Raw genomic sequence first — 21,715 nt, forward strand, 5'->3', positions numbered from 1 at the left:
CTGTGGTTTGGATGTTCCCTGACCTGGGCCTGTCTCACCTCGACACCCCTCCCCCACTTCTCTCTCTACCTGTGTGTTCTTTTGCCTCTCTTGCTCAGTGTTCCTTGCCTTTGTCTCTTTCCTAGCCTGGAGGATGGCAGGGAATTTTCAGCATCAGAACTGACTTCACTCACACTCGAATGGATACGGCTCTTATTGACTGCCCGGGAGGCTTCCTCATGGAACCACAGGAGAGAATTCCCTCTCCTGGGTCCCAGAGGAGCCCAATCTGTCATCGCAGCACAGTAGCCTCCTCACAGACCTTCAAATCTACGGAGTTTGATAGCACAGGACTATCAAACACAGATGTTCTGCGGTGATCAGCACAGAGGCACACAGCATGGCATGCATACAATAAACAGAATATGTGAGGTTAACTTTGAAAACCTTGCTTCCCTCTGGATTGCTAAAGACTTTTCATTCTCTCCATGAGGCAATGAATAAACACATTTGCACATCTGTTTTGAATGTGGAAGCAATAATTCTGACCTCAGCATGTCAATCTCTAGACGGGCAGAGTACCAAGCCTGCACAGGCTGGAGGCCATTTCATTTTGTTTTCTGAGGAGGTTAACTCCTGCCTAGGCAGGCTGGCTCTTCCAGCCTCTAAACATCCCGTTTCTCAGTCATCCTTACAATCCTGTTTGACCCATAAGTGGCTAAGTGCACATATGATGGAGGTCCCATGAGATTACTTCTCCTGGAAACATTGTAGCCGTCTTTGAGTGGGTATGCCGTATGATGCTCCCACAATGAAAACTGGCTAGCGCTGCATTCTTTAGAATGTGTCAGGATTACTAAACTACACTATCCTGTACTATAACAAACATAACAGAATGGAATGAAGTTTTAAGTACTTACAAGTTTAAAATTATATATGAGGGGCTGGTGAGATGGCTCAGTGGGTAAGAGCACCCGACTGCTCTTCCGAAGGTCCGAAGTTCAAATCCCAGCAACCACATGGTGGCTCACAACCACCCGTAATGAGATCTGATACCCTCTTCTGGTGTGTCTGAAGACAGCTACAGTGTACTTACATATAGTAAATAAATAAATAAATAAATCTTTAAAAAAAAATAAAATTATATATGAGAAGACAGTGTGTTTTGTCCCACACATGTGCTATAGCCTGTGTGGAGGCCAGAGGAAAAAAAAAGCAAACTTGCAGAAAACCATTCTTTCCTTCTACCATGTGGGACCTAGAAAAGAACTCAGGTTATCAAGCTTTACCCACTGAGCGATCTCACTGGCCTACCTATGATTCCCCACCCCACCCCAGCCCCATCCTCACTTATAAATTTTGTAAAACAAAGAACTAGGGGCTGGAGAGATGACTCAGTGGTTAAGAGCACTGACTGCTCTTCCAAAGGTCCTGAGTTCAAATCCCAGCAACCACATGGTGGCTCACAACCATCTGTAATGAGATCTGATGCCAGCTTCCAGAGTGTCTGAAGACAGCTGCAGTGTACTTACATATAATAAATAAATAAATAAATAAATAAATAAATAAATAAATAAATCTTTAAAGACAAACAAACAAAAACAAAGAACTAGATTTGTCTTTTGTTTTCATCAAAGTTGTGGGTCTCTGGTTTCAAGTTTTAATTCAGTCTGAGACCCCGTAGAAGCACAGCAGGCCATCCTACCATACCCTACCCATGTCCCACTCTCCCCACCAGTAGCCATTATTTTGCCTTTTTTTTTTTTTTTTTTTTGCTTTTTGAGGTAGGATCTCAGGTAGTCCAGGTTAGCTTTGAACCTGATATGTACCTTAGCTTGCCTTGAACATCTGATCTTCTTGCCTCTCAATTGTTGAAGTTATAGATGTTTCTCATCATACCCATAAAATTGTTTTGGTTTTTTGTTCATTCATTTTTTTCAGACAGAGTCTTAGGGTGTTTCCCAGGCTAGCTTCAAATTTATGGTAACTGCTGCCTCTGCTTCCTGTGACTATAAGCATGTGCTATCATGCCTGCCCACATTTTTAATCTTTATGAGTGCCTGCTTGCCCACAGAGACCAGAAAAGGATGTAGACGGTTGAGAGCAGCCTAACATGGGTGTAGGAACTGAACATGGATTCTTTAGAAGTCTCCTGAAAGAACACCAAGTATTCTTAGCCATGTTGTCTCTTCAGCCCCAAACCTTTGTCTGACCGAGAGTTAAATAATGCCTCTGGATCAGTGAGATGGCTCACTGGGCGAGCGCAAGCCACACATGCCCTGAGTTTAATACCTGCATGGATAAGACATTATCTATATAGTGTGTGTGTGTGTGTTTATGTGTGTGTGTGTGTTTGTGTATGTGTGTGTGTTTGTGTATGTGTGTGTGTTTGTGTATGTGTGTATATATGTGTGTGTGTGTTTGTGTATGTGTGTGTATATGTGTATGTTTGTGTATGTGTGTGTGTATATGTGTGTGTGTATGTGTTTGTGTATGTGTGTATATATGTGTGTGTGTGTGTGTGTATGTGTGTATGTACGTGTGGGGGGGGGCGCCTGGTCAGAGGAGCTATGGTATTGGAGCTCTTTAGGATTTCCTTGGTTCTTCCTTGAGAAGGATGTGTGAAAGGTGGATTGGGGAATGTCCTTAGTTTGTCTTTTTTTTTTTTTCTGAGACAGGGTTGCTCTGTGTAGCCCTGTCTGTCCTGGAACTCACTCTGTAGACCAGGCTGGCCTTGAACTCAGAAATCCACCTGCCTCTGCCTCCCAAGTGCTGGGATTAAAGGCGTGCGCCACCACCGCCCGACTGCATTCTGGGTATTTCTTTTTAATTTTTTTACTTTATGTGTATGTGTGTTTTGCCTGTGCACCACACACATGCAGTACCCATGAAGGCCAGAAGAGGGCATTAGATCCTCTGAACCCAGGTTCTCTGGAAAAGCAGCCAGTTTTCATAATCGCCCCAGAAACATTCTGTTTTTGAATCATTGTTTTTTGAGACAGGGTCTGATGTTGCCCTGGCTAAACTCAAACTCAAAATGTCGTCAAGGGTAATCTTCAACTCCCAATCCTCCTGCCTCTGTCTCCCCAGTGCTGGGATTACAGACTTCTGTCATGCTTGAATTGAGCTTTCTTGAACTGGGTATATATCTGTTTTCCCCTTCTGGAATATCATCAATAAGATGTTAAGTACCGTGAACTTGTCCCACAATATTCTTTTCTTATTTTTCGTTTCTTTTCATCCCCTCTTTCATTCTCAGTCTCTTTCAAAATGTTGTATCATCTATCTTTCCTTTGAGATAGTTTTCATTCCAGTTACTATTGTTTTCAGTTTCCAGTACCTGTCTTGATTTTTACTGAATCGGTCCTTTCTGAGGTTCTGCTCTGGCATGGGCCGGTCATCTTGCAAACAATGTTGGACACAAGAGAAAAGCCAGAAACCTAAGAGTTCTGGGGAATGGCCAAACAGAGGGACAGACTACTACAGGTCTATGTGCCACCATCACTGACAACATCCACCCACTTTAGAGGTCCTGGACCAGCTTCTTCCTAACGAGGGACACGGGAAACATGAGAAGCAGCGCAACACACAGGCTTGAGCATAGAGCTGTCTAGAAAATCCTGGTAGCCCTGGGATCCAGCCACTCCTGGAATAAGACCTGACCTGATTGACAGATACATGGTGTAGGAATATCTTTTTCTGATTAAGCTTCTTTAGAGTTAGCCTTTCTGTTTACCAAAAATGTTCAGGGCACAATGCCTGGAAGGAGGAAAGGAAACAGGAGGATATGGGGAGAGAAAGAAGGGGAGGAGCATGGAAAGGAGGGCATGGGAGGAAACTCCTAAGCTGGGAAAGCCACCAAAGATACACTCGATTCCTTACATAAAGTCCACTGACCTACATCTGTCCTATAAGGGAAAATATACAAGAATTTAGAAGAAAATTCATCTATGGGGCCGGCAGATGGCTCAGCATTTCCGAGTGCCTGTTATAACTCTGGCTCTAGGATATCCAACAATCTCTTTGTTTCTGTTTCTTTGTTTGCTTGTTTGCTTGTTTTGTGGTTTTGTTTTGAGACTGGGTAGTTCTGGATGGCATAGAACTTGCAGACCAGGTTGGCCTTGGACTCACAAAGAATCACCTGCCCCTGACTCCTGAGTGCTGTGATTAAAGGTGTGTGCCACCACACTTAGCCTCTGACACCCTCTTCTGGTTTCTGTGGGCACCCACACTTGTGTACATATCCACACACATACACATAAATAAAATTTAAAAAGAAAATCTAGAACAACAACAAAAACCATTTAACTCAGACTTCCATTATTAGGGTGTTGTCTGAACGACCTGCTCCCAAATGACCAGTTCTCCAAGGGCAGGAAAGAGCAGGCCTGACCCCAGCGCTCTGAGGACTGTGTGGCTTTCCCAGCATCTGTGCTCTGGTGAGGAGAGCCTTGTCCTATGGACACTTTACTTCCTTTAAGGCCATGAGAGATTTGGTCTTTCTTCAGAGTTACGTTATCGCCACTCTCAATGCTGTTTCCCCCACTCTCTCCGTAGCCCTATAAGTGAGGATTTAGGACAGGGCTAGGTAGTGCTTTCTCAGACTATTGTGGTTACTTGTAACAAAAACACCATAATGTTGCTTCAAAACAATAACTCTGGAGAAGGGACAGGGTGACTCAAGCACCAGGAGACTCAGGTCTGGAAAGTGTGGCCTCCTGGCTCCCAATGACGCTGTCTCTCAGCCCAGTAGGTGAGGGAGCTTTTCAGGCTCTGCTTGTAATTCATCAGCAAGACTCCACTCCTATCACCTAACCTCCCCACATCCTACAACCATCATGATTTTAACATATACATTTGGAGAAGGGACACACTCAGTTTGCCACATGCAGGATTGGGAGACAGAGCTTTCACCCCCACTTCTACTGCATAGAGTAGCGGCTCAAGCCAGGCGATCAGTAAGCATAACCCTCCAGGGTTTGTAGATCCTGCTGTACTTCCACGATGATCAAGACACTAATGTACCCAGACCCTGACACCAGCAGCTTCTTCACCTTCTCCTGGGTCCAGTTTTCCTGGCCGGAAGTAAAGATACACCTACCACAACTCAAAGGTCCTTGTCTGGGGTGGGTACAGCCATGTCTTTCCAGTGCCTTGGATCCCACCTAATAGAGGTGGCCTTTGGTGGTCTCCATATGCCACCCATGTGCAATCATGTCTCTTCCTAGGGGCATCCATTATCCCTTGTGCTCTGTTTGGCTCTCCCTCATCATCTCTGTGGGCTTGTCACCACACCCTTGGCTCTGAAGCACTTAAAAGTGAATGCCAGCTAACTTTTTCTCTGACTAGGAAGTGCTATGAAAGGCAAAGTCACTAGGATGAATCACAACTTTTATTTTGGACATAGAAGATGCCCTTTTAATGTTTACATCACCAGTTTTGGCACCTGTGCCTTCTTGCATGCTTTTTAGCCTGTATGTGACCTATTTTCTTTAAAAAAAAAAAAAAAGAAAGAAAAGAAAAGGAAAAGAAAAAAGGAGAAAAATTAACATAGTTAGGTCTTTGAACTAACACCTGAAGTGAAGTGGACTCTGCATTTGGCATCAGCCTTGGTTAACAGACCTAACTCTTTTGAGTTGATCACAATGAGAGTTTTACAAAAAAGAGCTCAAACCAGTAACTGTTGCCATCCCAAACTAACTGGAAGGCAAAAGGCCCTTAACCAAGGCCAGGGAGGGAAGCCCTGGTACCAAATGGGGGCTGCTCAGGTGCTACTATTTGGATCAAGTTAGCCTATTCTGGCACTTTCCTGATACTCCATCACGCTGTAGACCTGTGTCCTGTGGGACCAATGGGACTTGGCCTAGGAACATTCTACCAGCACTCCACAGCCCTGTACCCAGGGCCTCACCCACATGCAGGGAAGAGGCAGAGGAAACCCAGGCTTCAAGTGTTCACCTTCTCCTGCCCAATCACGCATCACCTGAGTCAATCATACAGGTATTCCAGACTTCTAGGGTTAGAGGCCTGGCTCCTAAGGGAGCCTGAAACCCTTTTGCATAGGACACATCTGCCTCTTTCAGGATCCCTGATGCTTTGATGAATCCTTTGCCTTGCTGTGGCGCTATGCCTGCTAGGACCTGGCACCTGACCAGGGTCTCCCCCAGCACCTCCTCAGAGTATGGATGTCAGGCCCTGGGAGAAGCTACCAGTCCTCTGTTATGTCTGTCTGTCTGTCTGTCTCTCTCTCATTAAAGATAAATATCTAATATAGCCATATGACCACATAGCACACAGACAAAGAAGCCAAAGGCTCACACAGCTAGATTTAAGCTCACCTACACAAGAATCTTCCATAAACTTAGTTTCTGATGTATTTTGCTTTATTCTCTCCAGTTTTTTTCTTGGTATCAGCTCCTCATTTGTTGTCTTACCATTTCTTTTCCTTTGTTACCATTTGATCCTTGAGACACTATTTCTGACACTGATGCTGTTGGCGGTACCACACACACACACACACACACAAATAACTCAAATGTGCTGAACGTGACTAATGTACCCACCTATCACAACGTGATGACTCAGTGGGTAAAGATGCTTGCCAGCTGTACTCGATCCTGGGACACCATTGGTGGGAGGAAAGAACCAACTCCTGCAAGTTTTCGTCTTATCTCCACAGGTGTGACATGGTGACAAGGCACACAAGAACGTGTGTGTGTGTGTGTGTGTGTGTGTGTATGTGTGTGTGTGTATACATATATAATAAATAATGAAAAATAATGTGATTAAAGTACCAGGGAGCTTCTAAAACAGAGTCTGTCAGAGTGTTCACTCAATGAGTCAGAATACAGGGTTACTAAGAGAAAGATAATGTTAACCTTAAAAGAAACCCCCCCAACACACACATACACACCAGACTATTCTCTAACACACTTAGATGAATAAGTGATATAGTAATCTATTTCAACTCCTCTGCCAGCTGCTTCCTTCTGTTTCTGGACGTGAGCTGCCAGGAATGTGACCCTTCATACAAGAAGATCACTTTTGGTGAAAATATTGATTAAATGTAATTTATAACATGTTTATTTCTGAGCACCTGACTTTTTTTTTTAATGGTTTTTGGAGACAGGGTTTCTCTGTATAGCCCCAGTTTTCTTGGAATTCGATCTGTAAACCAAACTGGTCTCAAACTTACAGAGACCCGCCTACCTCTGCCTCCTATAACCAAGTACTGGGATTAAAGGCATGCCTTGTTGGAACCTAGCTCAGAGGATGTAAAGGAGGCTCCGGTGGTTGTGACTACACTCAGCCCAAGGACAGCAAGTCACTGTCAGGAAGGCCTGAACAGGGAGCCACCTTCCCCATTAACCTAGAAGATGCTGGGATCTGACTTTAGAGAATTATGATGTCAGGACACTGAAATTCAAAAAGATCCTGGACAGGGACTGGACAGGAAGGGCAGGTGACTGCCAGTATAAGGGCCTGTCTCTGTCTTGCCTTTACCCTTGCAGATAACTAGAAAACATGAAGGAACTGGGCTCCCATAGAGCACACAGGGGCAGTTGTCCTGGTGTTTGTGAGCTACTGACCCTAATGGGCCTTAGCTGTGTGATCCAGAGAACAAACATGACCGTGAGACCCAGGGAGGCACACCATCTCAGGAGAAGATTTCTACCAGGTACAGAGCACCTCCTTCTCTCGTATTCTGCTGGCCTTAGGGTACACTAGTTCAGTGCACATCCAGAGTCTCTGTGCTGAGATGGACATCTTGAAGGAAGAAAGATTTGTTTTGTCCCACAGTGTCAGAAGCTTCAGGCCACAGTCAGCTGACTCCTGTGCTTTGGCTCTGCAGTGAGATGATAAACAGAGCTGCTGGCCTCAAGACACCAGAGAAGCAGAGAAGACAAGGGTCCCAGGAGAATGTGTGTCTCCAAGGACATGTCCCCATGTACCTACCTTCTTCAACAAGGCCCCAAAGTTTCTACCACCTCCTAATCATGCCATCAAGTTATGAACCCATCAAGGAGTTAATCAATCCGTTGATGAGGTCCGACCCTTCATAATCCAGTGACCTCCCCAAAGCCCACCAGCAGGCAAGCAAGTCTTTCTCACATGATCTTTATAGGACATTTCACAACTAAACCCTAACAAGGATTTGAGCTCAGTCTTGTCCAGCATCTTAGTTAGGGAGGAACCCACTCCTAGAGCTGGGTGCTCATGAGGACCTGCATGGCCTCTAGCCCTGGCTTTCCTCTATGCTCTACCACAACCAGGAACACACTCTCTAGACAGGGTAAAATGCTTCTTTATAACCATTTTGCCACTAGGCCCTGAGCTCCCACATCAAGTAGAAACTTCATTTCCACTGACTGTCATCTCCTCGGGGATAGGCTCTGAGGCTTGGCTGTGTGGGGGACCAGACTGCAAGGCTCCCTCCCCGCTTACTCCGGCTCCTTGCATGTTTCCACTAGTGTCTACCAAGTAAGCAGAGCCGAGCAGGCACGGGAGCAGGGGAGAGTCCTGCAGCTGCTTCCAGCCACACAGCCGTCTTCTGGAAGTGAACATACAATGAATGTGGATATCAATATGGTGGTGCGCATCTGTAACCACAGCAATTGTGAGACTGAAGCAGAAGGATTGTGAGCTGGGGATTAGACACTGGTCTGTACAGTGAGACAATGCTACATCCCACAGACCAACCACGGGGCCGCCTAGACATTTCCTTGGATTTTCACCCCATTACCTCTCTATATGATATCCCTGCCACAAAGTAATATTATAGGAGATGCATTTTTAATATTACTTGTAAGAAACTGATACAACTTGTAGTTCTAAAATATACTTTCTTTTGTTTCATTATTTTCGAGACAAGGTTTCTCCGCTTAGCCCTGGCTGTCCTGGAACTCACTCTGTAGACCAGGCTGGCCTCCAACTCAGAGCCTGCCTCAGACTCCCAGGTGCTGGGATTAAAGGTGTGTGACAACTCTGCTCAGTTAAAAATATACTTTCTTATAGTTTGGTTAATATTCTTCAATTTTTCAAGGCAACAGTAACTTTATAATGCGATTAAAATATGTGTTTATATGTATACATGTGGGTATATCTATATATATTTTATTTTTTAAAGATTTATGTCTTTATACAGCTTATGTATGAGGTCTTTGTCTGCATGTATACTTGGCCACCAGCAGTGTACATCAGCTCCTGTTGTAGATGGTTGGAAGCCACCATGTGGATGTTGGGAATTGAACTCAGGACTTCTAGAAGAGCAGAACACCCAGTGTTTTTAATTGGTAAGCCACCTCTCCAGCTCCTCTCTATATAATCTGAATTTCTTCTAATGTGGTGAAGAATGGTGAATGGATAATGTCAATTATTAGAAAGAAAAGGCCATTAGAGATAGTAGGTAAAAATTACTATCATATGGGGCTGGAGAAATAGCTCAATGCTTAAGAGCCTTGGCTGCTCCTGTGGAGGACTTGGGTCCAGCTCCCAGAACCCAAGTGGTGGCTAAAATATGACTGTAACTCTAGTTCAAAAGGCTTCACACCCACTTCTAATCTACATGGTCACTGGATACGCATAGTGGAGGCAAAACACCCATTCCCATAAAATAAATATAAATAAATCTTTTTTAAAAAGTTATTTGCACATCTATCTTCCTCCTTTGCGATTTAGAAAATGTTACTGGAGAGACTGGATAAAGGAGATGAAAAGAGATGACTGTGGCAAAGCCCCTGTGTCACCTGCAAGCTTGTTGGCTGGGGTACCCTGGTCACCATACAACCAGGAGAACCTAGCAGGAGCACTCCAGTGGTGAGGGCCCTAAGCATGATGCTTACTCTGGGGAGATCCTGGGAGAAGAAGACCCCTTGATAAGGTTCTAGTCAACAGAGACCACCATGGGCAAGGAGTCCTAGTATTAAGCTGCAAGAAGAGATCTTTTGGGGATCCAGGTTCTCAGATCTGCTTTCATGAGAAGGGTAACACCAGGCTGAGGGTGTAGCTCAGTTGGCAAAGTACTTGTCCGAGCATGCACTGTACAGCGCTGAGTCTGATGCTCAGCTCTGCATGAACCAGGAATGGTAATGTATGTCTTATGAATCCCAACACTCAGGAGGCAGAAGCTAGCCTGTCTACATAGAGTTAAAAAAAAAAAAGAATCCAAGATCATCCTTGGCTACATAGTAAGTTCCTGGCCTGCCTTGCAAAATTGTGCCTTTAAAATGGGGACCATACCTATTTTCAGGTATTGAAAATGTGAATGTTTCCACTCGAAATTTCCTGTCTTCCTGTATTCCCAGAATGTAATCTTATCTGGAAACAGGAAATAGGGCTGTTTTAGATGTAGCCAAGGTAAGGCCATGATGATTAATGTGGGCCCTAAATCCAGTGCCTGATATGCTTAGGAGGACAGGAGATGTAGAGATCTGGGAAATCCTATGACAATGCAGGCAGAGACTAGAGCCAGCCTACCTTATGCCAAAGAACCAAGGACTAATGATACTAAGAAGTAGGATGGCAAGGAAGGGTCCCCGAGCCCTGTCAGCAGGGCTGACTGAAGGATGGCAAGGAAGGGTTCTCCCTGAGCCCTGTCAGCAGGGCTGGCTGACACCTTGACTCTAGGCTCTGCTGTTAGCTCTAGGAGAGAATCACTGCTGTATTGTGAGGCCTCGTTAATGTCACTTGTCACAGCTGCTCAGGAGTCCTTCTTCCACTGGCAGCATGTGAAAGCCCACCTCCCACCTCCCTTCAGCAGCCTCAGGCTCCAGGGAAGACACTGCAGGCGAAGGATGTTGAAAACACTCCTTTGCAGGTTCCTCCCACACCAGCCACTCGGTCCCCACATGTCGTATTTTGGTATTAATTTTTGTACCATGCTAAGCTGACTCTACCCAAACCCCACAGTCAGTCAGTGACCTCCCCAAAACACACAACATTCTGACTGGAAGAAACCAATTTCATCTATGGTTAGATATTATTAATCTAGAGAGAACTGTGTACTATTCATAGTAGTCAATGAATATTTTACTGTTAAGATAACCTTTTGTATTAATAATTTACACTCCACATGTCAAGGCCAATTACTACTTAATACGGATAGTTATGAGTCTTTCTCTCTAAACCTGCTTTTTAATTAAGCCAATCAAACCAATCCTGTCACAAGCTACACTGTAAATAACACACTGTTAATTCAAATGTCATGTTTAGAGGAGGGTAATTAACCAGTAACTGTAAGATGTTGGAACACACAATCCTTATACAATGTAGCAACCATGTGAGGCTCATTTTACCCTAGGCCCAAAGCTGGAGCATTTGTGAGGGCCTATGTTATTCTTTACCAACAACATTATAGGATTCTTCCTAAGACATGACCAACAGCATCTAGAACCAGGGAAACCCCGCTGAGACCACAGCATCCTGGACTTTAGCTCTGGCACTAACACAGAGGGAACATCTCTCTACCTGGGCTCCTGATGGTGCACATGTACTGCTGTCACCCTCTCAGCTGAGTCTAGCGACAAGAATCATATGGTAGTTCCCCTGTTAGTAATGAGTTCGGGACTCAACTGTGACCTGGTGGAGGTCTGGATTCTATACAATATGTTAAGAGTTTAAAATCAGTGTGCTGGAGAGATGGCTCTGTGGTTAAGAGCACAGGTTGGTTGCAGCCTGGCAGTGGTGGTGAGTACCTGTGATTCCAGCACTTGGGAGGCAGAGGCAGGCAGATCTCTAAGTTTGATGTCAGCCTGGTCTACAGAGTGAGTTCCAGGACAGCCAAGGTTACCACAGAGAAACCCTGTCTCAGAAAACCAAAAACCACTGCAGAGGATCTGGGTTCAATTCCCAGCCAATCATATGGCAACTCACAACCATCTGTAATTCCAGCTTCAGGGGACTCAATGCCCTCTTCTGGCCTCAGCAAGTACTGCACACTTGTGGTGTACAGACATGCATTTGATGTCAAACACACTTACCCACTGAGCCATCTAGACAGCCCAAAAGTCCAAATTCTTACTTCATAGATGCAAAATGTCTAAGATATCAGGAGATTACCATAGTTTTGGTCATGTTTAAACAGTGGTTCTTTGTGTAGATTGTTCCAGCATATAGGAAGAAAAGCCAGACTCACAGAAGGCTGTTCATTTAGAAAAAAGCAACACTAGTGATACATACAAACATGTCTGTACTCTCACAGAAAGCCCCAATTCAAGTTCAATTATTCTCCCAAGACATTTTGTAAGGTACACAGTATTGGTTTCCACTGTAACTCCAGTTCACGGAGATCCAGTGCCCTCTTGTGATCTCTGGGCACTGCATGAATGTGGTACACAGACATACATGCAGGCAAAACACCCATGTGCATTTCTTTAAAGAAAAGAAACCTTCTGTTCACTCTACAGGGGTCAACAGTATACCAGATACTAGACACACTGCTGCTTACAAAACAAGGGGAAATGCTCCACTCTATCCCTGCCACTGTCCACCCATGGAGCAGTGTAGGCCAGGTGGAGATGAGATGGTGTAATGCCAATACCCAGAGATGGTTTCCTAGATTCTCTGCACTGATGTTTTGCCCACACCACTTGTGGGTAGGAAGCCGCCTCTGAGTGATAAAGAAAGGGCCTATGGGCGAAGCCCAAAGCTCATCACAAATTCTAAAAATCCGAAAAGGGTGAGACCAACTGGATTGAGGTCAGACTGAGACAACAGGAAACATGAAGACATTCCTGTGAACTGTGCTTTTATGTCATAAACATTTTTTTCAAAATAAGACAGTTACTAATTTTTTCAAAATAAGACAGACACTATCTCAGCCTAGCCTTGAACTTCTGATCTCCCTGCCTGTACCACTGGAGTGACAGAAAGATAACTGTGTATTACTATGTCTAGCATACGTAGTGTTGAGGATCGAACCCATGACTTCATGCATGCTAGGCAAGCATTCTATCTACACAGCCAGTGCACACACCAAGTCCCATATAAACTCTTTCGACATTTATTTTGAGGCGGGAGTGATGGCTCAGATAAAGGTGTCAAAGCCTGAGTTCCACCCCCAGGACTCACATAGTGGAAGGAGAGAACTGACTGCTGAAAGCTGTTCTATACATGTGAGATGTAGCACATGTGCACACACACACACACACACACACACACACACACACACACACACACACGGGGGCGGGGGTGTGTGTGGCTATGTTTGAGCATTGCCTAGCACCCAGGAGGCCCCATGTTTAATACCAGTACCACAGAAAAGATGCAAAGTGCAGCTTTACCATTTTCAAACACACAGAAGCATTTCTGAACGTTAAAAAATTGCATTTAACAAGATTCATTGTGTGCTTATAAGTGGTAGCACCGTCTGTAAAGCAGTAGGGAGTCAGCCTCTCCTTAGGGAGCTTCTGCAAAGGGCACGGGCTCAGGTTAGGACCCTTGAGTTCACACTGGAAGGCAATGACTTTGTACAACATGTTTTAAGTCTCAGAGAGGTTGCCATGGGAAACCAGCAGGGTAGCTTTTTAAGTGAGCAAATGTACGGGTCGTAGGCAGAACAGAGAGATGAGGAAACACACAGGTCTGGGAGGAACATCTGTCAGGAGCACAAAGAGAGGGGAAAAGATCACGACTGAGTCACTGAGCATAGAAACCTAGTGCTCTTTGTGTGGGAGAGAGAGGACTTTCTTGAACATTATCTCTTGGAGATAGACTTCTAAAGGTGGCGGGAATCTAGCACAGCCTCCTAGGCCAGCCTGCCTGCCCACATCCTAGCTCTTCCACAGGACATGCCACCTTAAGGGTGATATTCATCCTCTGATAATATAACTTTGTCTTGAGAAATGGCTCTTGCGCACTTTCCATACACGGAAATTATTATTACCTCTGTATTATTACACAGAAATCCTTCTGTGTGCTTGAAAACAATAAAGCTGCATTTTGCATCTTTGTCTGTGGTACTGGTATTAAACATAGGGCCTTCGGGATGCTAGGCAGTGCTCAAACATATACATGAGAAAAAGGAGCTGGCGATGTCGCCAGGAAGGGAAGTAGTCAGAGAACATGACATGCCTGGTTTCCTGGAAACATTTGGGAAGCAGCAGATGTAGTATTTGGGGTCTGTTCAATTTACCAACCTTATTCACCACTAATGAAATTCACAAAGTGCAAAAAAGCCTTCAGAGGGTCACATGCTAGTATGGGAAGTGTCACCAGTTGAGGCAAAGAAGAAACCTGTTGGTGGTGGGATGGGTATGAGAAGAAATGTGCTATGGCTACTGACCCTCTTCATAGTAAGGGTTCTCACAGGCTGTAGGACAAAGGATTGTAAAATGTCTAAGATGACACATGGGAAGGTTTATCTACACATGGTTTGGATAAAGAGAATATGCATCTCACAAGAATCCCTCAACAACACAGGAAGAGACTGAGTGACTGACGTATGCTCAGGGGGTGACAAACCAACTGCTGTCATCTGAATGGATGTCCACAGCAGCCTACATGCTTAGGGTTTGCTCTTAGGGTAATGGTTTGGGAAATGGTGGAACCTTTGAGAGGGCTGGTGTGAAGGTCTAGGTCACAATGGGACCTCAGCCCTCTCTTTGCTCTCTGAAGAGATACAGGGCTTCCCTCTTTCACATGCTCACACCATGGTGTACCTGATGCCTTGCACCAGGCCCCAAAGCATGAGTACAACCTCCAACATCATGAACTAAATAAGCCTTTTTTCTTTCCTAAAGTGAATACCTCAGATATTTGTCAAAGAAACCGGAAGCTGGCTGACATACAGACCAACTGCTTACACGCAGAGGGTACGCCAAGCATGCTGTCAAAGACGTGGCACAAAGAAAGAGAGACATCTCTTCAACTGTATAGTTAACTGTCAGAAAATTTAAAAATGGATATTGATTCCCATGTTCACTGTTCTGGGTTGTCTTGTTTGTTTTGTCAGCTTGACACAAGCTTGAGTCGTCCGAGAAGAGGAAGTCTCAATGGAAGGAATACTTCCACTAGACTGGCCTGTAGGCAAGCCTGTGGGGGTGGGCATTCTCTTGATTGATGATTGATGATTGATGATTGATGATTGATATGGAAGGGCCCAGTCCACTATGGGTAGTGCCATCCCTGGGCAGGTGGCCTCTGTATATATAGAAATCAAACTGAGCAAGCCAGTCAACAGTGTTCCTCCATGGCGTCTGCCCTTATTCCTGCCCTGATCTCCCTTCATGGTGGACTGTAAACTGTAAAGTGAAATTAACCTTTCTCAAATTGTTTTTGGTTGTGATGGTTATCATAGCAATAGAAAACAAACAAACCATACGATATTTCAGGGGAAGGCAGCCATCAGTGTCAAGGGTAGAACAACAGAACTTAGGGGACATATCCATTGTTCGGCAATAGGAAGACACTTGTTACATGAAACTCTGTTCTAACTATGAGACCCTGGCAATTTGGGTTATGTTAAAATTAGAGTCTCCTGTTTGTCCAAAATCATTACTAAAAGACTGACAAACTGATGCACAGAGGAGAGTTACTATGCACAACTGACACAAAGATACACAGACAGCCAGAATAATATTTTTAAACATGTCTACCAACACTAAAAATAGTCAAACTACAAGAAAAAGACAAAGACTTGAATATTTTATTAAAGAAGAAATTTAAAAATAAAAATGTGCTTAATCTCACTAGCCATCAGATAAATTAAGAATCCTTTTGTTTGTTTTTTAAGGTCTGATTTCATGCGGTTCAGGCTGCCCTTGAGCTTGCTGCATAATCAAGGTTAGTCTTGAACTACTAATCCTCTGTTTCAATCTGTTCTCTCAAATGCTGAGATTACTGATATCTAGTTTTTTAAAAAGATTAATCTTTTTATGTGTCTGGGTATTTTGTCTGCATATATATACACACATGTACACACACACACACACACACACACACACACACACTACGTGCATGCTTGGTGCTACAGATTCCCTGGACCTGGAGCCACAGACAGTTGTCTGTTGCCATGTGGGTACTGGGAATTGAACCCAGAACCTCTAGAGGAGCAGCCAGTGCTCCTAACCACTGAGCCATCTCTCCAGTCCCTTGCTCTGTTTTTTTTTAAATATGGTTTTGAGGAGCAAATCTTCATGTGTGTTAGGAAAACACTCTGCCAAATGAGCAACATCCCCAGACCTTCCAAAATAAATAACAAGAGGGGCTAGAGAGATGGCTCAGCACTTAACAGCCCACATGCTCTTGCAAAAAAACCTGGGTTCAGTTCCCAGTACCTACATATAGCTCACAACCTTCCATAATTCCATTCCCAGGGGATCCAACATCCTCTTCTGATATCTATGGGCACCGGGCATGTATGTGGAGTACCTACAAACAAGAAGGCAAAATATAAAAATTTTTTAAAAATTTAAAAACTAAACAAATGGAAATAGCTAAAACGTCAAAGGAAAGTACTAGGTGTTGGTGAGGGTACAAGCCACCACAGCTCTTATCATTTAGAGGTAGAAACGTAAATTACAAAATATTTAGGAGTATGTACCAATGCCAAATGTATGTGTAAGTATCCATATTTGTTATTTTGTGTGTGTGTGTGCTTATGGGAACTGGGTCCCTTGCCACACATACGGCAGGCACATTCTGTATGGCTAGCCTACACACTCAGCCCTATAGACATGTCTCAAACTCAACACTGGTAACAGAAATGAAAAAGACGTGGATTATGTGGGTACAGCAAAGAAATCCACTGTAGTCAGTAACTGGAAACCACACAATTCCCATAACCAGGAGGATCAGCAAGCCATAGTACGGCCAGCCATGCAAGGGACTTACAGACAAAGAGAACAAACAGCCCTGGCCACATACACAGGGCAAGAGCCTCCCATGCACAGAGGAGCAGGAGAGGCCCTCAGAGAGCATTCTCTTTTCCACAGGGTAAATTCAGGCAAGAGAGATCTATTCCGTCAAAATCCAGGAGTGTGACCATGCTGAGGGTATGCTGTGGCTGGCAGAGGGAACATGGGCTTCAGGAGCCTGGCAGTGTCATGTCTTAGTCTGGACTCTGATGACATGATATGCTAGGTTTGTGGAAATCCATTGAACTATGTAATAACAGAATGTGCACCATTCTATACATATGTTTCACCTCAAAAAGTTAAGAGGAAAGAAAACATGACAAAGGACCCAAGGAACAACAACAACAAAAGAGTCCACTCTGGCCACTTTGACAACACAGCAACTTAACAGAACATTAAGTCAGAAAAGTATGAATTCAAAGAGGATTTGTTTTGGAGCATTTCTTCTTTTCTGGTTTTTGAAAATACTTTATTTTATCTACATGTATGTCTGTGTGAAAGTGTCAGATCTTGGAGTTACAAACAGTTGTGAGCTGCCATGTGGGTGCTGGGAATTGAACTCAGGTCCTCTGGATGAATAGTCAGCGCTCTCAAGCACTAAGCTATCTCCCTCTCCCCCGTTTTTCCTTTATTTTACTCATTTATTTTTACTTTCTGTTTATGAATGGTTTGTCTGCATGCATGTATGTGCAGCATGTACATGTATGATGCTTACAGAGGCCAGAAGAAGGCACCAGGTTCCCTGGAACTAAAGTTATAGGCGGTTGTGAGTTCCAGCACCAAGTGGATGCTGGAAATAGAAGCCAGGTCCTCTGAAGAGCTTCAAGTGCTCTTTACTGAATCATCTCTCCAGTACCTTAGGAGATTTATAATAAAATGTAAAAACTAAAGCTAGGAGGTTGAAGAGATGGCTCAGTGGTTAAAAACATTGTCTGTTCTTCCAGAGGTCCATCCAGAGTTCAATTCCCAGCAACCACATGGTAGCTCACAATCATCTGTAATGGGATCTGATGCCCTCTTCGTATGTGTTTGAAGACAGCTACTGTGTACTCATATGCATAAAATAAATAAATAAATCTTTAAAAAAACTAAATCAAAAGAAAGAAAAAAATTGAAACGACATCATTCCTGAATTAACAACTACAGAAACAGCTGTAAACAATTCACTAAAATCAAAATGCTCAACAAAGACAGACAAGACATTCATAGAAAGTCAGATGAAGGAGACAAAAAAAATAACTAAGGCAAGTAGAAAGTGGTGACCGCTCATGGAAAACACAGCATGATGTCCAGCATAAGCACAGGGCAGAACAGAAGACCTGTAGTCAGTGCTCATGTTGACTACATGATGTGTGAATGTTAGGGTACTTGGCAAGGAATCCTAACATTGCAATGGAATGAAAGGTGGTCATAGACAGCATTGACACAGAGATACTGTCTTAGATTGTCAACACGAACAAAAAATTATCCCTGTGTCCTCTGAAGTGAAAAAAAAAGTAGGCGGGGTGGGGGGGCTAGAGAGATGGCTCAGTGGATAAGAGCACTGACTGCTCTTCCAAAGGTCATGAGTTCAATTTCCAGCAACCACATGGTGGCCCACAACCATCTGTAAAGAGATCTGATGCCCTTTTCTGGTGTGTCTGGAAACAGCTACAGTGTACTCATATACATAAAATAAATCTTCAAAAAAAAAAAAAAGTAGGCAGGAGAGTTCATGTTAGAGAGAAGGCCTGAGAAAGATCACAGGCCAATGTCTCTGAAGACCAAGAAAGGGGCCAAGAACCCCAGAGTGCAGGAAGGTTCTGAAAGCTGAAAAAGATAAGAAGACATTTTCCCTGTGCTCCATGTAGAAATGTTCTACTGATGCCAAACTGCGTAGAGGATAAACTCTTGCTGCTTTAAGCCAGCTTGTAGTCATTTTTCGTAACAGCAAATGAGAAATCAACACAAAAGCAATGGGAGATATTTTACGGACACAAATCAAATTCCTCTGAAATTAAGAAAGGAATTTTTTTTATCTAGAATTCAAAATACACACATATCAAAAATTTTGAGTCATGGCCTGATTAAGCAAGGTAAGGCAAAGAAAAACGGTCTTCAAAAATTCCTAAAGAAAGGCAAATCTCCCATTTAGAAAATCAGTTGGCATGATGTTTTCACCATAACAACATCAGATACCAGAAAGACTGTGAACAAGTTACCAGGTATTGAGGGGAAAGAGCAGGACAGTCTAAGAACACTGTGTGCAGCCAAAGACAGACAACATAGTCTCAGCACAAGCAACTCAGAAGGTTTTAAACTCAGGAGTAGCTATAGTTAAGAGTTAGCCAACACTGAACTCATTTTTTTTTTTCTGAGACAGGGTTTCTCTGTGTAGCCCTGGCTGTCCTGGAACTCAATCTGTAGACCAGACTGGCCTTGAACTCAGAGATCCGCCTGCCTCTGCCTCCCGAGTGCTGGGATTAAAGGCGTGCTGCCACCAATGCCTGGCTCTGAATTCATTTAAATACTGCATGAATACTGAGCACCGGTATTAGATCTACAAAATGAAACTGAGCGTTCCAAACCTCTGAAGTATGGAAATTGCAAAGTGGGCTACAAAACCCGGACATGGAAGAAGAGAGTGGAGCATGAAACCGAGAGTGGAGCATGAAGCCGGGAAGACCGCATCTTCCACTGCCAGAGCACTGAGAGAGACACTCAGAGACTGAGAGAATGTCTTTATAACAAAATAATGACCCAAGCTTCATAACGTTTACCTCACCCCTACTTGTTTATTTTCCTGCTTTTTTTTTTATCTCCCCTCCCTAATTTACTCCCTCCCATTTTGTTTTGTTTTTTTTTCCCCAGACAGGGTCTCATACTGTAGCACAGACTGGCCTCAAACTCATGGCAATTCCCCACCCCCACCCCCCTGCTTCTTGAATGCTGGGATTACAGGTGTGAGCTGCCATACCTGGCTTGCTCTTCCCATGCTCTTTTCTTAGCCCTAAGAGAAATATGTAGTAAATCAAAAAGCCACAATGGCCACAACTACGGCATCAATTCTCCTCAATCTCTTAGACCATGTTGACAACAGAAAACAGACAAAAGCAACAGAAGTGCAGTGGGCCTTGCTCAAGCCAACCAGCAGCAAGTCTGCTCACATGTCATCCACATCTTTCTCTCTGCCCACATCAGTCATTTACTGTGGGACTCACGTCCCCTTTGGGGGCTTGTTAAACGTTTTACTCTTTTGCCTCTGCTGAAGCCTGGGTGTTTCATTGAGCACCAGGACCTGAAGACAGCCCTGTCTTCAGTCACGCCCTTGTTCTCGCAGTAATGCTGTCCAACAGAGCTTTGTCCTAAAGGAAAGGTCTAAATCTGTGCGGTCCAACCTGGTAGTTAAATGGCATTGGACCACACAGTTTTAGGGCCTTGCCTTGTGGCATTGCCAGGGGGCTGGAGATGCAGGAAGCAGTCTGCAAGCCCAAAGAACAGAGGGTGGCAGGCCTCAGGGCAGGGTCTGTATTAGAAAGGTGTGTTGAAACCCCCACAACAACACAATAGGCATTCACTGAAGTCTGTGCACAGCCACAGTCAAAGGGATGGATCACTACGTGACTATTCTTGGATGTTCTGCTCAGGATTCTGCCACTCTGTCTCCTTCCTCTGGGGTGCAAGATCTTAAACTTCAGGCTTCTAGGACACTCACTGCTCACTGCCCTGGAGCCTGAGACGCTCTGGTCTCACCCGTGTCCAGTCTCCTGGACTCCAGTCTCTTAGTTGGGTTCCTTCCTACACCCTAGCCAATTCTACAGGGTCACTTAGATTCCTCTTCCTCCTCTTGGAAGTCCTGTCCACTAGGACACAGAGCTTAGTGCTTGGAATCAAAGGCTGGAGTCTAGTCTTGCTACTCTCTGCTTGCAGTTCCACGCACCAAAAGGTCATAGCCTCAGAGACTGTGGTCTCAGACCTCAGCTCCGTGGACCGCTGTCTCTCTGCCCACGCCTCCTGTAATCCCACACACTTCTCCGAACACGTAGCTAGCACCTGCGATGTCCCTCGACGACCACCCTGAGCTGCTTTGCGGACTCCGTCCACAGAGCGCAGTCTTCCCCAGCATGCGGTTCCTAGCCCTGCCCAGCCGCTCCCGGGACCCACGCTGGAGAGGCCGCTCGCACCGACACCCCAGCGCTGCGCCTCCGGGTGCTGCAGCCGCGCTCACCCGCCGGGTGGCCGTAAGGAGACTCGGCTGCTCCGTCCTGCAAGCTGGCCAGGATCTCTCCCTTGCCCACGTCGCTGTCGCCCACCAACAGGAACTTAAGTAGAAAATCGTAGGCCCGCACCGGGCTGCCCAGGGAGCTCATCATGCCGGCCCAGCCACCCCGCCCATACCGGCCCAAGGCTGCGCGCAGGCGGCGGAGGGTCCCCGAGCGCCGCGGGCCCCTCGAACGCTCCACCGGTCGGGGGAGCTTGACAGCTGAAGAGCCCCGCCCACCTTACCTTGCCATTGGCGAGCCTCAGTTGCTGAGGTATATACACATGCTCATTGGTTAGCAAGCTCGCCCATCTATTTCTTTACGCCTCCGCACCACGCCCACCGCCTCTCCTGGGAGGACTTGTTGCCTAAGCCAATGGAGGTCCGAAGGCCGAGCCAGAAGAAACCGAAGGGGGGGGGAGAGGTTTGCTCCTGCAAACCAATGGAAGAATGGCATAGAGAGGAGGGGCGTGGTCAGTGTTTACTCCCTCCCCTGTATCAGTGCGTAACAGGAGTTGGCTCCAGATTGGTGTGGGAAGTGTTGAATCCCTGCCTGGAAACGAGAATTTGTCCCACAGCTCCACAGAGCTTTGAATGCTAGCGTGAGAGCTTAGCATGTTCATGTGTTCATGTAGGCATCAGA

The 21,715-nt window shown here is 45.0% G+C and overlaps 1 protein-coding gene and 1 non-coding gene across 2 annotated transcripts in view; both read right to left on the minus strand.

Annotated features, from left to right (window-relative positions):
- Positions 1-21,293, minus strand: part of Rab40b (Rab40B, member RAS oncogene family) — a 32,131-nt gene extending 10,838 nt beyond the window's left edge. Inside the window, exon 1 of the mRNA NM_139147.3 lies at positions 21,040-21,293. Within this exon, the coding sequence (NP_631886.2) occupies positions 21,040-21,184 (145 nt within the window). The 5' untranslated portion in view covers positions 21,185-21,293. The remainder of the gene's footprint in view (positions 1-21,039) is intronic.
- Positions 20,187-20,246, minus strand: Mir7236 (microRNA 7236). The gene has a single exon (NR_106095.1). It is a non-coding gene; the product is annotated as a microRNA 7236 (primary transcript).
- Positions 21,294-21,715: the final 422 nt, after the last annotated feature.

Source organism: Mus musculus, chromosome 11 (genome assembly GCF_000001635.26).
Source record: "Mus musculus strain C57BL/6J chromosome 11, GRCm38.p6 C57BL/6J".
Classification (NCBI taxonomy): Eukaryota; Metazoa; Chordata; class Mammalia; order Rodentia; family Muridae; genus Mus; species Mus musculus.